This window comes from Ilyonectria robusta (assembly GCF_021365365.1).
Source record: "Ilyonectria robusta strain PMI_751 chromosome Unknown BGZ61scaffold_10, whole genome shotgun sequence".
NCBI lineage: Eukaryota > Fungi > Ascomycota > Sordariomycetes > Hypocreales > Nectriaceae > Ilyonectria > Ilyonectria robusta.
In genome coordinates, this window is record NW_025764444.1 from 888,577 (window position 1) to 899,710 (window position 11,134).

Sequence of the window (11,134 nt, forward strand, 5' to 3'; positions counted from 1 at the left end):
AAACTTGGCAGTGCAGATGTCGGCGTAGCGTCACTCGGAACCGAAACAGGTAGCTCACAGCGCTACCATCGGCTGCCCACGCCGCGAATCCAATAATGGCGGCCGTTGGTTGGTTGCATTTAGAGCCGTGGTGCCTCGGCTCCGAGAGTACGGGGTTGGCCTCACTAGACCTGGAGAAAGCTGGTGTTCCTTCACGATTGCGGCCCGGTCTACGTCGGATGACTTCATTCAATTGGCAGCTTTTCCCGGTCCCAGAACTGTCTCGTGCCGTATCTTTAAATAAAACATCCATCTCAACCTCAATCGAACTCATCTTTGACGTCTTCAAATACCACCGTCTCTTCTTGAGTCCTTTTGTCTTCCCAATCGCCACTCCACCAACTCACAATGTTCCGACCAATTCTCAGGACATGCACCAGAAGCTCGCGGGCCATGGCTCCCATGAGGGCATGCGCTACGCGGAGCTTCGCCTCTGCAAAGGGCCCGGCCTTCAACTGGGAGGATCCCCTCAACACCCAGAACCTCTTGACTGAGGAGGAGATTGCCATTGGCGAGACGGCAGAGCGATATTGCCAAGAGCAATTGCAGCCCCGCGTGCTACGTAAGTCAAGCTGACCCGATGCCCCGCGCCGTGCTAACCCCCTCCAAGAGGCCTATCGCGACGAGAACTATGACCCCAAGATCCTCGAGGAAATGGGCGAGCTGGGCCTTTTGGGCGCCAGCATCCAGGGCTATGGCTGCGCCGGCGTCTCGTCCGTTGCCGGAGGCCTGATCACGAGAGCTGTGGAGCGTGTCGACAGCGGTTACCGTTCCGGCATGTCGGTCCAATCCTCCCTGGTTATGGGTGGCATCGCCGAGCACGGCACCGAGGAGCAGAAGGAGAGGTTTTTGCCTGAGATGGCCAAGGGAAAGCTCCTGGGTGCCTTTGGCTTGACCGAGCCTAACCACGGCAGTGACCCGGGCAGCATGGAGACGGTGGCCAGGCCACATCCGACGAAGAAGGGATACTTCCTGCTGAGCGGTGCTAAGACCTGGATCACCAACAGCCCTATTGCCGACGTGTTGATGGTTTGGGCCAAGCTTCAGGAGACGGGCAAGATCCGAGGCTTCCTGGTGGAGCGCAAGGACTGCCCCCCAGGAACCCTGGAGACGCCAGCTATCAAGGACAAGAACGGCCTGCGAGCCTCCATCACCGGTATGATCCAGCTCGACGACTGCCCCGTGCCTGTAGAGAACATGTTTCCCGATGTTGAGGGCTTGACCGGCCCCTTCAGCTGCCTCAACAACGCCCGGTACGGCATCGCCCTCGGCGTGATGGGTGCTCTGGAGGACTGCATTGCGCGTGCGAGGACCTACTCCCTCGAGCGAAAGCAGTTCAAGGGCAACCCTCTGGCCAAGTACCAGCTCATCCAGAAGAAGCTCGCCGACGCCGCCACGGATGCCGCGTATGGCACCCTGGCCGCCATCCAGGTCGGCCGCCTCAAGGACGAGGGCAAGGTGACGCCCGAGATGATCAGCATGATCAAGCGCCAGAACTGCGACACCGCGTTGAAGAACGCCCGAGTGCTCCAGGAGATTTTCGGAGGAAACGCCGTGAGCGACGAGTACGCCATCGGCCGTCACGTGAGCAACCTCTTCGTGACGCAGACATATGAGGGACAGAGCGATATTCACAGTACGTATCTACCAGTTTACGGCGATATAGGACAGGCATGCTAACTGACTATCTTGCAGGTTTGATTTTGGGACGGGCCATTACCGGGGTCCAGGCGTTCGTGTAAAGGGGCAATAGAGTACATGCGCAACGGGCTAGCTGAGGTGATTCAGCGCCACGTTACTAAGACAGAACATGAACAAAAGAAAAAAGACATAATAATCAAACCTGCCCGACTAGAATGAGTGTCTCATGTTGTCCGAAATGAGGCCAGCCAAGTCATAGCCCAACACACGCCGCCCAACGATGACCGTGAATGATTATCCAACACGCCTGTGGTTGTGGGTAATCAACTACTAATAGGCGCACTGAGCGGGCCGGATCTGTCGCCCAACGTCATGAGCCGGGCCGGAAGGGTCTGTTCCATCTGGGGCATCTTTGGGTTCGCCAAGAGCGGGCCAATGCTTCCTCAGGGACGGTCCCGGCGATGCCGTCGGGGGAAAATCATGTGTCTTTTGTGTAGGTACAGATACCTGAATGAGGCTTTGCCGGCGTGCCGAGACGGGAGAGTGTGTATCGACACTTTGCTCAGCCTCAATACACGGGGGGGACTTGTTCGGAGTGGGCGAGTCGAGACAGCCAAGGAGGAGAAGCGGCCGGATGTACGTAGAAACGAACAGCAACACAGCAGTCACCGCTGGTCCAGGCCACCGCTCCAGGCCACCGCTCCAGGCCACCGCTCCAGACCCCCGGGCACCCTCCACCGCTGAACGGCGTCTCCCAGCCATCGTATTGTCATGGTAAATAAGCATCTGATGGCGCGAGCCGTCGAAGTCGAGCGAAGAACGTGGTGCTATTGCCTGGGGCGAGAGGCGACGAGTGACTCGTGCAAGCCGCCATAGATTCGCACCGCTCATCAGCCGCGGCCCCAAATTTGCGTGGGGTGCTGTTAGTGCGCGCGTACCACCGTCTTGCCCACAGGCCCCGTGGCCGTGGCGGTGTTTGGGCTGCTGTGGCCCAGTCAGCCACGAAGGGGGGCCTAAAAAACCTGACTTTTCGGGCTGCTAAAACGCAGCACGCAGGGCAGCCACTCTTCCCTCACCTCTCTTTGTTGGCCCTCCTCTTTCCTCCATACTACTACTACTACCCCATCGCCGAACGGCACCCCAAATCCCGCCTCCCGACTTCAGCCTCGACTGAACTCTCCCGCAACATCCACCGACGACTTTTTCAACCCCAACACCGCCATCACCCTCGATCATCTCCATCTTGTTCGACCCTTCGGACAAGTCTCTCTAAGCAGTGCGTGCTTTCGCTTCCCCCTCTCTCCCGCCGTGGCCTTCAACCACTGACGCAGTCTCTCCCAGCAGCGACAGCGATAACTCGCACTCCTCCCCCTAGATACCCCCTCACCACATCACAAGATGGCTCTCAAGCGCATTAACAAGGAGCTCACTGATCTCGGCCGGTAAGTCGTCTCGTGCCCTCTTCCGACAGCCCGAGGGGTCATGTTGGACACCCAGACGTCAGGTGGGGCGGTGATGAGCGGGGTCTTTGACGACAGCCTGACCTGACGCTCCCCACGCCTGCTTCGACGGTGGTCTGAATACCCTTGGTGTTGAGAAATTTCACGACTGAGAGAAGATGCAAGATGCTGACGACGATAAAACTACAGAGACCCCCCGTCCTCGTGCTCTGCCGGCCCCGTCGGCGAGGATCTGGTATGCAGAACCCCTCCCCCGCTTTGATAAGCAAACCGGCTCTCATGGCTGCGGTGACCTCGCTGGAAGCGACTTCGTCCACGGCTAGACGAGACGGCGAGATTGATTATGATTCGGGACTGACTGAAACAAACAGTTCCACTGGCAAGCCACGATCATGGGACCCGTGAGTATTCCCCTCCTGGATGACAGGCAGGCAAGAGTCTAGGCGCTGCGGCCAAGCGCCCGGCGACCAAACACTTTAGCCAACCACATCCCGTCTGGCCTCAACAATGAACAACGTGTGCTAATAATAACATTTAGAGCGATTCCCCCTACTCTGGCGGCGTTTTCTTCCTTGCGATCCACTTCCCTACCGACTACCCTTTCAAGCCCCCGAAGGTCAACTTCACTACCCGCATCTATCACCCCAACATCAATTCCAACGGCAGCATCTGCCTCGATATTCTGCGTGACCAATGGAGCCCTGCTCTGACCATTTCCAAAGGTATTACCATCAAACCCGCCGAAGTGTGCCTGTTGCTAACGTGACTAGTCCTCCTGTCCATCTGCTCGATGCTGACGGATCCCAACCCTGATGACCCGCTTGTGCCCGAGATCGCCCACGTGTACAAGACCGACCGACCCCGATACGAGGCTACGGCGCGGGAGTGGACCCGAAAGTATGCCATTTAGCGTTCGCAATGAGACCGGCGGCGGTTAGACCCTGGCATGGATTGCCCTCCCGTTCATGAAGGCGACGTGGAAACTGATTAAATTAATGCTTCGCATGCGGTTGCGAAATGCCCTTGGGTCATGAGTGGTATTATTGGCGTTGTTACCGAATCATCGCTGGAACTTATGGCTGTCGTGGCAGGCAGCGACGATGAGGAGTAGCTTACGGCGATTGAGGGAGGAAGGACAAACCAGACAGTCAGATCAGCTACTAAGGGATTTCATGCGGCTGGGCTTTGGGTTTGCATTGACGAGTGTTTTTGACATCCAGAAACAGGCAGCGTATACAATTTGTCTCTAGCCATAAAGGGTGCAACATTAACGAAGTTCCGATTACGTGACCATGAATGTGATGTAAGGAGTAAGACGGATCCGAATAAGATTTGAGCCTAGAAGTGGTCTTCATGCAGAGGGTTTATATGCAGCAGGTTTATTGCAGGCGGTGTATCTATGCCCGGCCGAGATTGAAGGAGTTCGATTCCGTAACTGTGGCGTCCCTTTGGTGTGAGAAACCAGTGTTTATCAATGCTGATGTTGTGGAATGTGTAGATCGTTCTCATGACAGCAAATCTGGAAACAAATTTGAGAGGAAATGGAAGGTGCAGCAGCTGGCTCGCGTGGTTGTCATCTGCCGCCGGGAAGATCGCCTCCCTAGTCACAGAAGTCCCAGGAGATCAGCAGTGGGAGCTCCCAGTGGCATCACATCCTGACGTTGCATTGGACTCAGCTGCGACGATTGAAACCTGTCAACGTCACCGCCACGGCGTCTCAAGCGCCACGAGGGCGAAACAGCGCGTCAACTGGGAACGAACTGGGTAGTGTTTGGGAGTGGTCTACGAATCTGATCCCCAAGTGCCGGCAACGATAAGCGAGGAGAGAGTGATTACGATATCGAGGTGTCGGAGGATGGTCTTTGAAACGGGTTTGACGGCGTCTCTTGACGGCGTTTTGTGACAAACACGGAGGCCGACACGGGGAGGGCGGAGGGAGCGGCTGGGTGCCAAGAAATGCGTGCTTGGATGGGTGCTGCTTTCGGCAGCCAGTGGATTGCTGGAGTGTACTTACGGACGATCCAATCGGAGACTGGCGGATTACCAGTGGCTGTTGAAAGGTCATCTTGAACTGTCTCGTGCTCGACAACAGAGGGCGGGACGGTGGTATAGTGGGATTTCGCACAATGGCGGCATGACACGGCGTTCACAATTCACCAGCCATGGGCCAAACCCTTGCAGACGGCAACTCTACTGTGATCAACTTCTCAAGCCAAGCGCCGCGAGAGTTGAAGCGAAATAGAAGAACGGGGAGCACAACGGAGAGCAGAACGGCTGGAGGACCCGCTATGAATGCGACGAGCCCGGGGCCCAGGCCGGCGGTCGGCAAACCTGTAACACGGGGGTCTCGGATGGGGTGGTGGTGGCTTCAAGACATGACACGCCTAAACAAGACGGACGATGCGGCACGCGCCCAGCGGCCAATCACGGGCGGCGAAACTGATCCTGGCGATGCTCACACGCACTCGAAGGTTGAGATGATTCGGAATCGAACCATTTTCCACATCTTCGATGCTGGCGACGCCGTAGATCGTTCGAACCCCCAGCGTCAAGAACAAGCCGCTGGGTTGCTGGGTCGCCAGGCGTGCTGGAGCGCTGGAGCGCTAGAATCGACTGGGCGCTAGCACGCCCACTTCGAGACGTCTCCGAAGCCACCCCGCCCCCCCCGAGCCTCTTGATCCAGGACGCTGCAGGACGATGACAGGAACAATCAGGCCGCATCGCGGGCATGCGATTGGCTCCGGCCACTGTAACTCGCTGCAACTCCCCCAGAGGCATCCCCTGGGCAAATGGCGTGGTGCTCAGGGCGCCTGGATGCCCCCTCTGCGCTCCGCTCGCCACTGGAACCTGGGCGATGTGGCCCTGAATATCCGCATCCTGGCCCGCCTTACCGTTTTTGCGGGCATCCGCTTGACGGCCTCGCACCAAACCGCCGTCTTCTATCCCGGTTTCCCGCCTCTCAAGTGTGTGCCAAGACCCCCCCAAGACCCCAGGCAAGGGTCGTTTGTACCAGGTATGATCTCCGTCGAGTCGTGAGAAATCACCCGATGTCCCCTCCCCCCCCGAAGAGCCTTCGTCCCGTCTCATAAGTGCCCACCAAGCCGCCCCCTTGGGTTTAATGGCTTGGTTTCTCTTTTCCTCGTCTCCGATCCGTCGTTAATTCTCGTCGTGCAAAGCGTGTGCAAAGTGTGCTGACGCCTGCCATTGCCAGGCTCTTGACAGCTTCATTCTTTTTCATCGTCTATATTGAATCCTCTCTTTCTCCGTCCCGGACGCTTCATTGCACATTCAGCAGGTTCTGAATTCACGCCGCCACTCTCACTCCGCCGAACCACCGCCACGTCGACACTCATTGCGCCATACCCCAGAAGACTCGCAACTAAACCCAAGTCGCAGGAAATACATCCTTTGGTCGCCTGCAATTCGAGAGGAGGACGACATCGCCGCTTGATTTTCGGGCGGTACTGGGCTCGGCCGCGCTGCGCTGCTACCAAATAGGTCCGGTCAAGATGAATTACCAGTACGACTACTCGGAGAAGCCCTCCGAGCGATCACGATGGACGCCTCTCACGCGGATGCTGTTGTCGGGTGAGATGACCCAGGAGAAGCAGCAGGAGCTGTCAGGAAAGGAAAAGTTCGACCGGTGGATGATCAACGAGGGTTACCGCAGATTGTACGTGATGCCTACCGAGCATAGTTTTGGGATGGCTTTGACTGACCTGCTCCAGTTTCGTTTTCGTCTTCATGCTCACCCACGCCATGATTTTCGGGTTTGCCTGTGTGCACTACTCGATGAAGGAAAGTCTTCAGGGTTCCCGCGACGTCTTTGGCTTCACATTCGTCATTGCCAGATCGGCCGCCTTGGTTCTCCACCTCGACGTCGCCATCATTCTGTTCCCCGTCTGCCGAACCCTCGTCTCTCTCATGCGCCAGACTCCGCTCAACGGCATCATCCAGTTCGACAAGAACATCAGCTTCCACATCACCACCGCATGGTCGATTGTGTTTTGGTCGTGGGTCCACACCATTGCCCACTGGAACAACTTCGCGCAGGTCGCGATCAAGAACAACCTGGGAATCTACGGATGGCTGCTGGCCAACTTTGTCAGTGGCCCCGGATGGACGGGATACGTCATGTTGATCGCCCTCATGTGCATGGTCCTGACGTCGGTTGAGAAGCCCCGACGAGCCAACTACGAACGGTTCTGGTACACCCACCACATGTTCATCATCTTCTTCTTCTTCTGGTCCATCCACGGAGCCTTCTGCATGATCCAGCCCGATGTTGCCCCGTTCTGCACCAGCATCGGAGCCACTGCCATCGGTGTCTTCTGGCAGTACTGGATGTACAGTGGATTCTGCTACCTTGCGGAACGTATCGCGCGCGAGGTGCGTGGACGACACAAGACGTACATCAGCAAGGTTATCCAGCATCCCAGCAACGTGTGCGAGATCCAGATGAAGAAGGAGAACACCAAGACTCGGGCTGGTCAGTACATCTTCCTGTGCTGCCCTGCCGTGTCTCTCTGGCAGTATCACCCTTTTACTCTGACCAGTGCGCCGGAGGAGGACTACATCTCTATCCACATGCGATGCGTTGGTGACTTTACCCGGTCTGTCGCCGCCTCGCTGGGCTGTGAGTGGGACAAGAAGAAGATGATTGATGCTAGCAAGGTGGTTGGCGTCAATGGTCAGGATGGCAAGGACTCGGACCCAGCTCTGCACCGCGTGCTCCCTCGAGTCTACGTGGATGGTCCCTTTGGATCCGCTTCCGAGGATGTCTTCAAGTATGAAGTTTCCGTCCTGGTCGGAGCCGGTATTGGAGTCACGCCGTTCGCCTCCATCCTCAAGTCCATCTGGTACCGCATGAACTACCCGCAAAAGAAGACGCGCCTCTCCAAGGTCTACTTCTTCTGGATCTGTCGAGACTTTGAATCATTCGAGTGGTTCCGCTCCCTCCTGCTCGCCGTGGAAGCTCAAGATCTGGACCACCGCATCGAGATCCACACGTATCTGACGGCCAAGATCAAGGCCGACGATGCGACCAACATTATGATCAACGATGCGAATGCCGACAAGGACACCATCACGGGTCTGCGAAGTCCCACCAACTTTGGCCGACCCAACTGGGACATGATCTTTAGAGGCATCAGGAAGCTGCACAGCCCGGCTGAGGCGGGTGTCTTCTTCTGTGGCCCCAAGGGTCTGGGAAGCGCCTTGCACGTCTACTGCAACAAGTACACCGAGCCTGGGTAAGTTTGAAACTCTCCACTGCAAGATATAAGATCAGAGTGCTAACCACGACACAGATTCTCCTTCGTCTGGGGCAAGGAAAACTTCTAAGCCGGCGTCGCCGTGTCCAACTCTTTCATCCCGCAGCAGGCGGCTTCTTTTTACGGACACGCGTCCGTGTGCTGTTGCTTCTTTACACTTCCTTAGATGGCCCCGATAGAGCCTTTGACAACCTATTTAATATGTGCGCCGGGCGCAGATGTACGTAGCGGGGATATCATGGGAGAGTATTTGAAGGTGCCTTGAATACGGGTAGGCAAAGTGATGCAACAGTCGTTTGAGCTAGGAGTTTGTAGATGGTGTCTTTAATATGTATTGTAGCCAGCCTCGTCCACGGACAGTTCATTTCGATAATTTACAAAAGAGTCACAATCGTTTGCGCAATGCAAGTCCCTGCATGATGTCACGGTCCTGTGAGGCGCAGCCGTCTGTCCTACGTCAGACACCCACCGGTACGTTACACGGCAAAAACAACCAGGATAGTGACAGCAGTCTAGGCCCATATAGAACAGGGGGCAATGACGAATGCGTGGTTCGGGAGGGCCATCAATCATGCGCCGTGGGGGAGCAGATGGGAGGCCTGAAACGGGCAGCGTTTGAAGAGCACGCAGGCCGTTGACAACCCGAGAGGACGTGGCGATTGCTGGGTGAATGGGGTTTCATTGCCTCCCATGTGCCTAGGTTGGAGTTGGGATGGGTGGGCTCATGACAGGTGAGTGGCGGATGGGTAAGCGGGCGGCTGGATGGCGTTGAAACCAGTGCTGATGGGATACTGCATTGCGGCGAGTCAGGATGAGAGATGGTGTTTCGGGGAGGAGCAGTGATGTAAGCGGCACAGGACTGCAATAGAAGGGAAGAGGAGGATTGTATCCTGAGTCTGTGAGCCTGTGAGTCTGTGAGTGGTGGGATCTATCTGTCAGTTGAGCAATGATAACGAATGGGATAATGCCCGTCAGGGTCAGTCCAACGGCCGCTGACCACAGCCAGCCACGATACACATAGATGAGTTTGATGGCGGCACGGTTCACAGGATGTCGCCTCGCCATGGGCTGGTTCGGAGACCACTTCGGAGGCGAAGCTGTAGAGTCCGACCTGGCAGCTTACGTCCAGCCAGAATAGCTTCCCGTCCGCCGTGGCGCGGAGCCGAGCAGAGTCAGACTTCAGTCATCTCGGTCGGCCCTATTGCTTTGCGGGCTGGTGCTGATGATGAGTGGCTTTGCGAGGGGAGAAAAGCAACCCCGTGATGGGGGCGGGGAGGAGAGTGGTCTGGACCAAAGGATGGCGTTGATTGTTACTGGGGGCTAATTGAAGCTTGTTTTTTTGGCCTCAAGGATTGGGTGATGGGCTTAGTAGCAGTGGTAGCGGCGCCCAGATTCGATAGTACAGACTTGGGGGAATGCGGGATGGAGGAACGCATTGGGGATTCAGGATTCACTCGCCATTGGAAAATCAAGAGTGGTGATGATGTGATGGGTGCACACACATGTCATGTCGATCCTTCTATCTTTGGTCCGCGTATCCGTCGGTCTCCTGCGTGGTGCATCGCCACACGTCTGTAGGCGGCTGTAGCAATGACAGACCCCGGAATGCTACAACAATGCCATGGTTCGCGCAGTCACGCTTCTTCTGCCATCTGGACGCGGCGGCCCGGAGCCCGTACCACAGTTGGCGAAGTTGGCAAATCAAACATGAGCTGATGGACTACCGCCCTGGGCTAGAACAAGCGATTTGCTCGGAAATCGAAACTGAAAATGGGATTGGCATTCGGACTCGGACCTAAACCCGTCTTGACCCAAACGGGCAAAACCCCTTTTTTTTGGTCCAGAGTCGCAATACACGGCTCCCAGACCGTCGGAAACTACACGAACCGAGCGAGTCTGTCCGGGCCCTGTGGCCCCATAAGCGGCATCCTTCAGGGCGGGCGATGGACAAGAATAGCGTACCACGGCTCAAACGAGCACTCGCGCGCATGCACTTCGTACGGACGGATGCCCGTAACCGCAAACCGCCAAACGCGATGTGCTGGCACTCGCTCCATTGCAGTCCCCTGCCACCTTGCGAGTTCAGCCCTGCGAGCTAATTGCAGTCGTCGGTCTGCTCAACACATCTGGACTGTTGGCGGGCGCCGTGGCTCGAAGTGGCGGGCTTTAGCAATGGGTTGGCTCTTTTAGGTCTGACGAGGAATTGATTTTTTTCCCATTGTCTCATTCCAATATCACCGAGACAGACGAACTTCTCTGCCGTGTCTGAGGGGTTTAGACCTAGACCATCTGATCGCCAGCCTTGACCCCCGTAAATGGATTCCAGATCAAGAAAGAAGAAAGGAAAATTGGCTTGTTGAGATGGGTACATACGTCAGTTGCCACTCTTCGCACACTACGCGATAGTACCTAGGTGCAAAAGGTACGAAGTACATATGTACATCAACCTCGTATAACGGCCTCCGCGACGCATCACGGGAGTTGGGGGTCGGCGCCACTGGCCCGCGCTAACCCAAAAGGGGCCCGAGTCGGTGGTGTCGCGAGCCCCGGCGTGCGTTGACGGTCGGGCAGTGACACATCGCAATCGCAACCTCGCCAGCGAAATCTGGTTTGATTATTCTGCGACCGAAGAGAGGCCAGCACAGCCTGCACCTCTGCACCCTCTCCTCTGCAGTCCATCAACCCGTTTATCGCCTTCTCGCTCGGCCGTGGCGCGTCTGC

General features: G+C 56.6%; 3 protein-coding genes across 3 annotated transcripts; all 3 read left to right on the forward strand.

Annotated features, from left to right (window-relative positions):
• Positions 1-18: 18 nt before the first annotated feature.
• BGZ61DRAFT_506323 (putative glutaryl-CoA dehydrogenase) lies at positions 19-4,424 on the forward strand. Its single transcript, XM_046251863.1, has 7 exons — positions 19-601; positions 650-1,675; positions 1,735-1,771; positions 3,330-3,375; positions 3,512-3,541; positions 3,679-3,862; positions 3,911-4,424. Exons 1-7 carry the CDS (start codon positions 388-390, stop codon positions 4,048-4,050), a joined length of 1,677 nt encoding a protein of 558 aa, XP_046104306.1. The 5' UTR covers positions 19-387; the 3' UTR covers positions 4,051-4,424.
• A 76-nt stretch (positions 4,425-4,500) lies between these two features.
• On the forward strand, positions 4,501-4,976 carry BGZ61DRAFT_452302 (uncharacterized protein). Its single transcript, XM_046245938.1, has one exon. It carries the CDS (start codon positions 4,509-4,511, stop codon positions 4,797-4,799), a length of 291 nt encoding a protein of 96 aa, XP_046104307.1. The 5' UTR covers positions 4,501-4,508; the 3' UTR covers positions 4,800-4,976.
• Positions 4,977-6,159: 1,183 nt separating this feature from the next.
• On the forward strand, positions 6,160-8,824 carry BGZ61DRAFT_452304 (ferric reductase NAD binding domain-containing protein). Its single transcript, XM_046245939.1, has 3 exons — positions 6,160-6,813; positions 6,869-8,392; positions 8,450-8,824. The coding sequence occupies exons 1-3, from the start codon at positions 6,650-6,652 to the stop codon at positions 8,481-8,483; spliced, it is 1,722 nt and encodes a 573-aa protein (XP_046104308.1). The 5' UTR covers positions 6,160-6,649; the 3' UTR covers positions 8,484-8,824.
• Positions 8,825-11,134: the final 2,310 nt, after the last annotated feature.

Bases quoted from the DNA above. Each gene is read 5' to 3' on its own strand.
- BGZ61DRAFT_506323 (XM_046251863.1), top strand. From the start codon at position 388: ATGTTCCGACCAATTCTCAGGACATGCACCAGAAGCTCGCGGGCCATG. The intron at 1,676-1,734 runs GTACGTATCTAC...ACTATCTTGCAG, and splicing joins GGGACAGAGCGATATTCACA to GTTTGATTTTGGGACGGGCC. The intron at 3,542-3,678 runs GTGAGTATTCCC...AATAACATTTAG, and splicing joins AAGCCACGATCATGGGACCC to AGCGATTCCCCCTACTCTGG.
- BGZ61DRAFT_452302 (XM_046245938.1), top strand. From the start codon at position 4,509: ATGCAGCAGGTTTATTGCAGGCGGTGTATCTATGCCCGGCCGAGATTG.
- BGZ61DRAFT_452304 (XM_046245939.1), top strand. From the start codon at position 6,650: ATGAATTACCAGTACGACTACTCGGAGAAGCCCTCCGAGCGATCACGA. The intron at 6,814-6,868 runs GTACGTGATGCC...GACCTGCTCCAG, and splicing joins AACGAGGGTTACCGCAGATT to TTTCGTTTTCGTCTTCATGC. The intron at 8,393-8,449 runs GTAAGTTTGAAA...ACCACGACACAG, and splicing joins AACAAGTACACCGAGCCTGG to ATTCTCCTTCGTCTGGGGCA.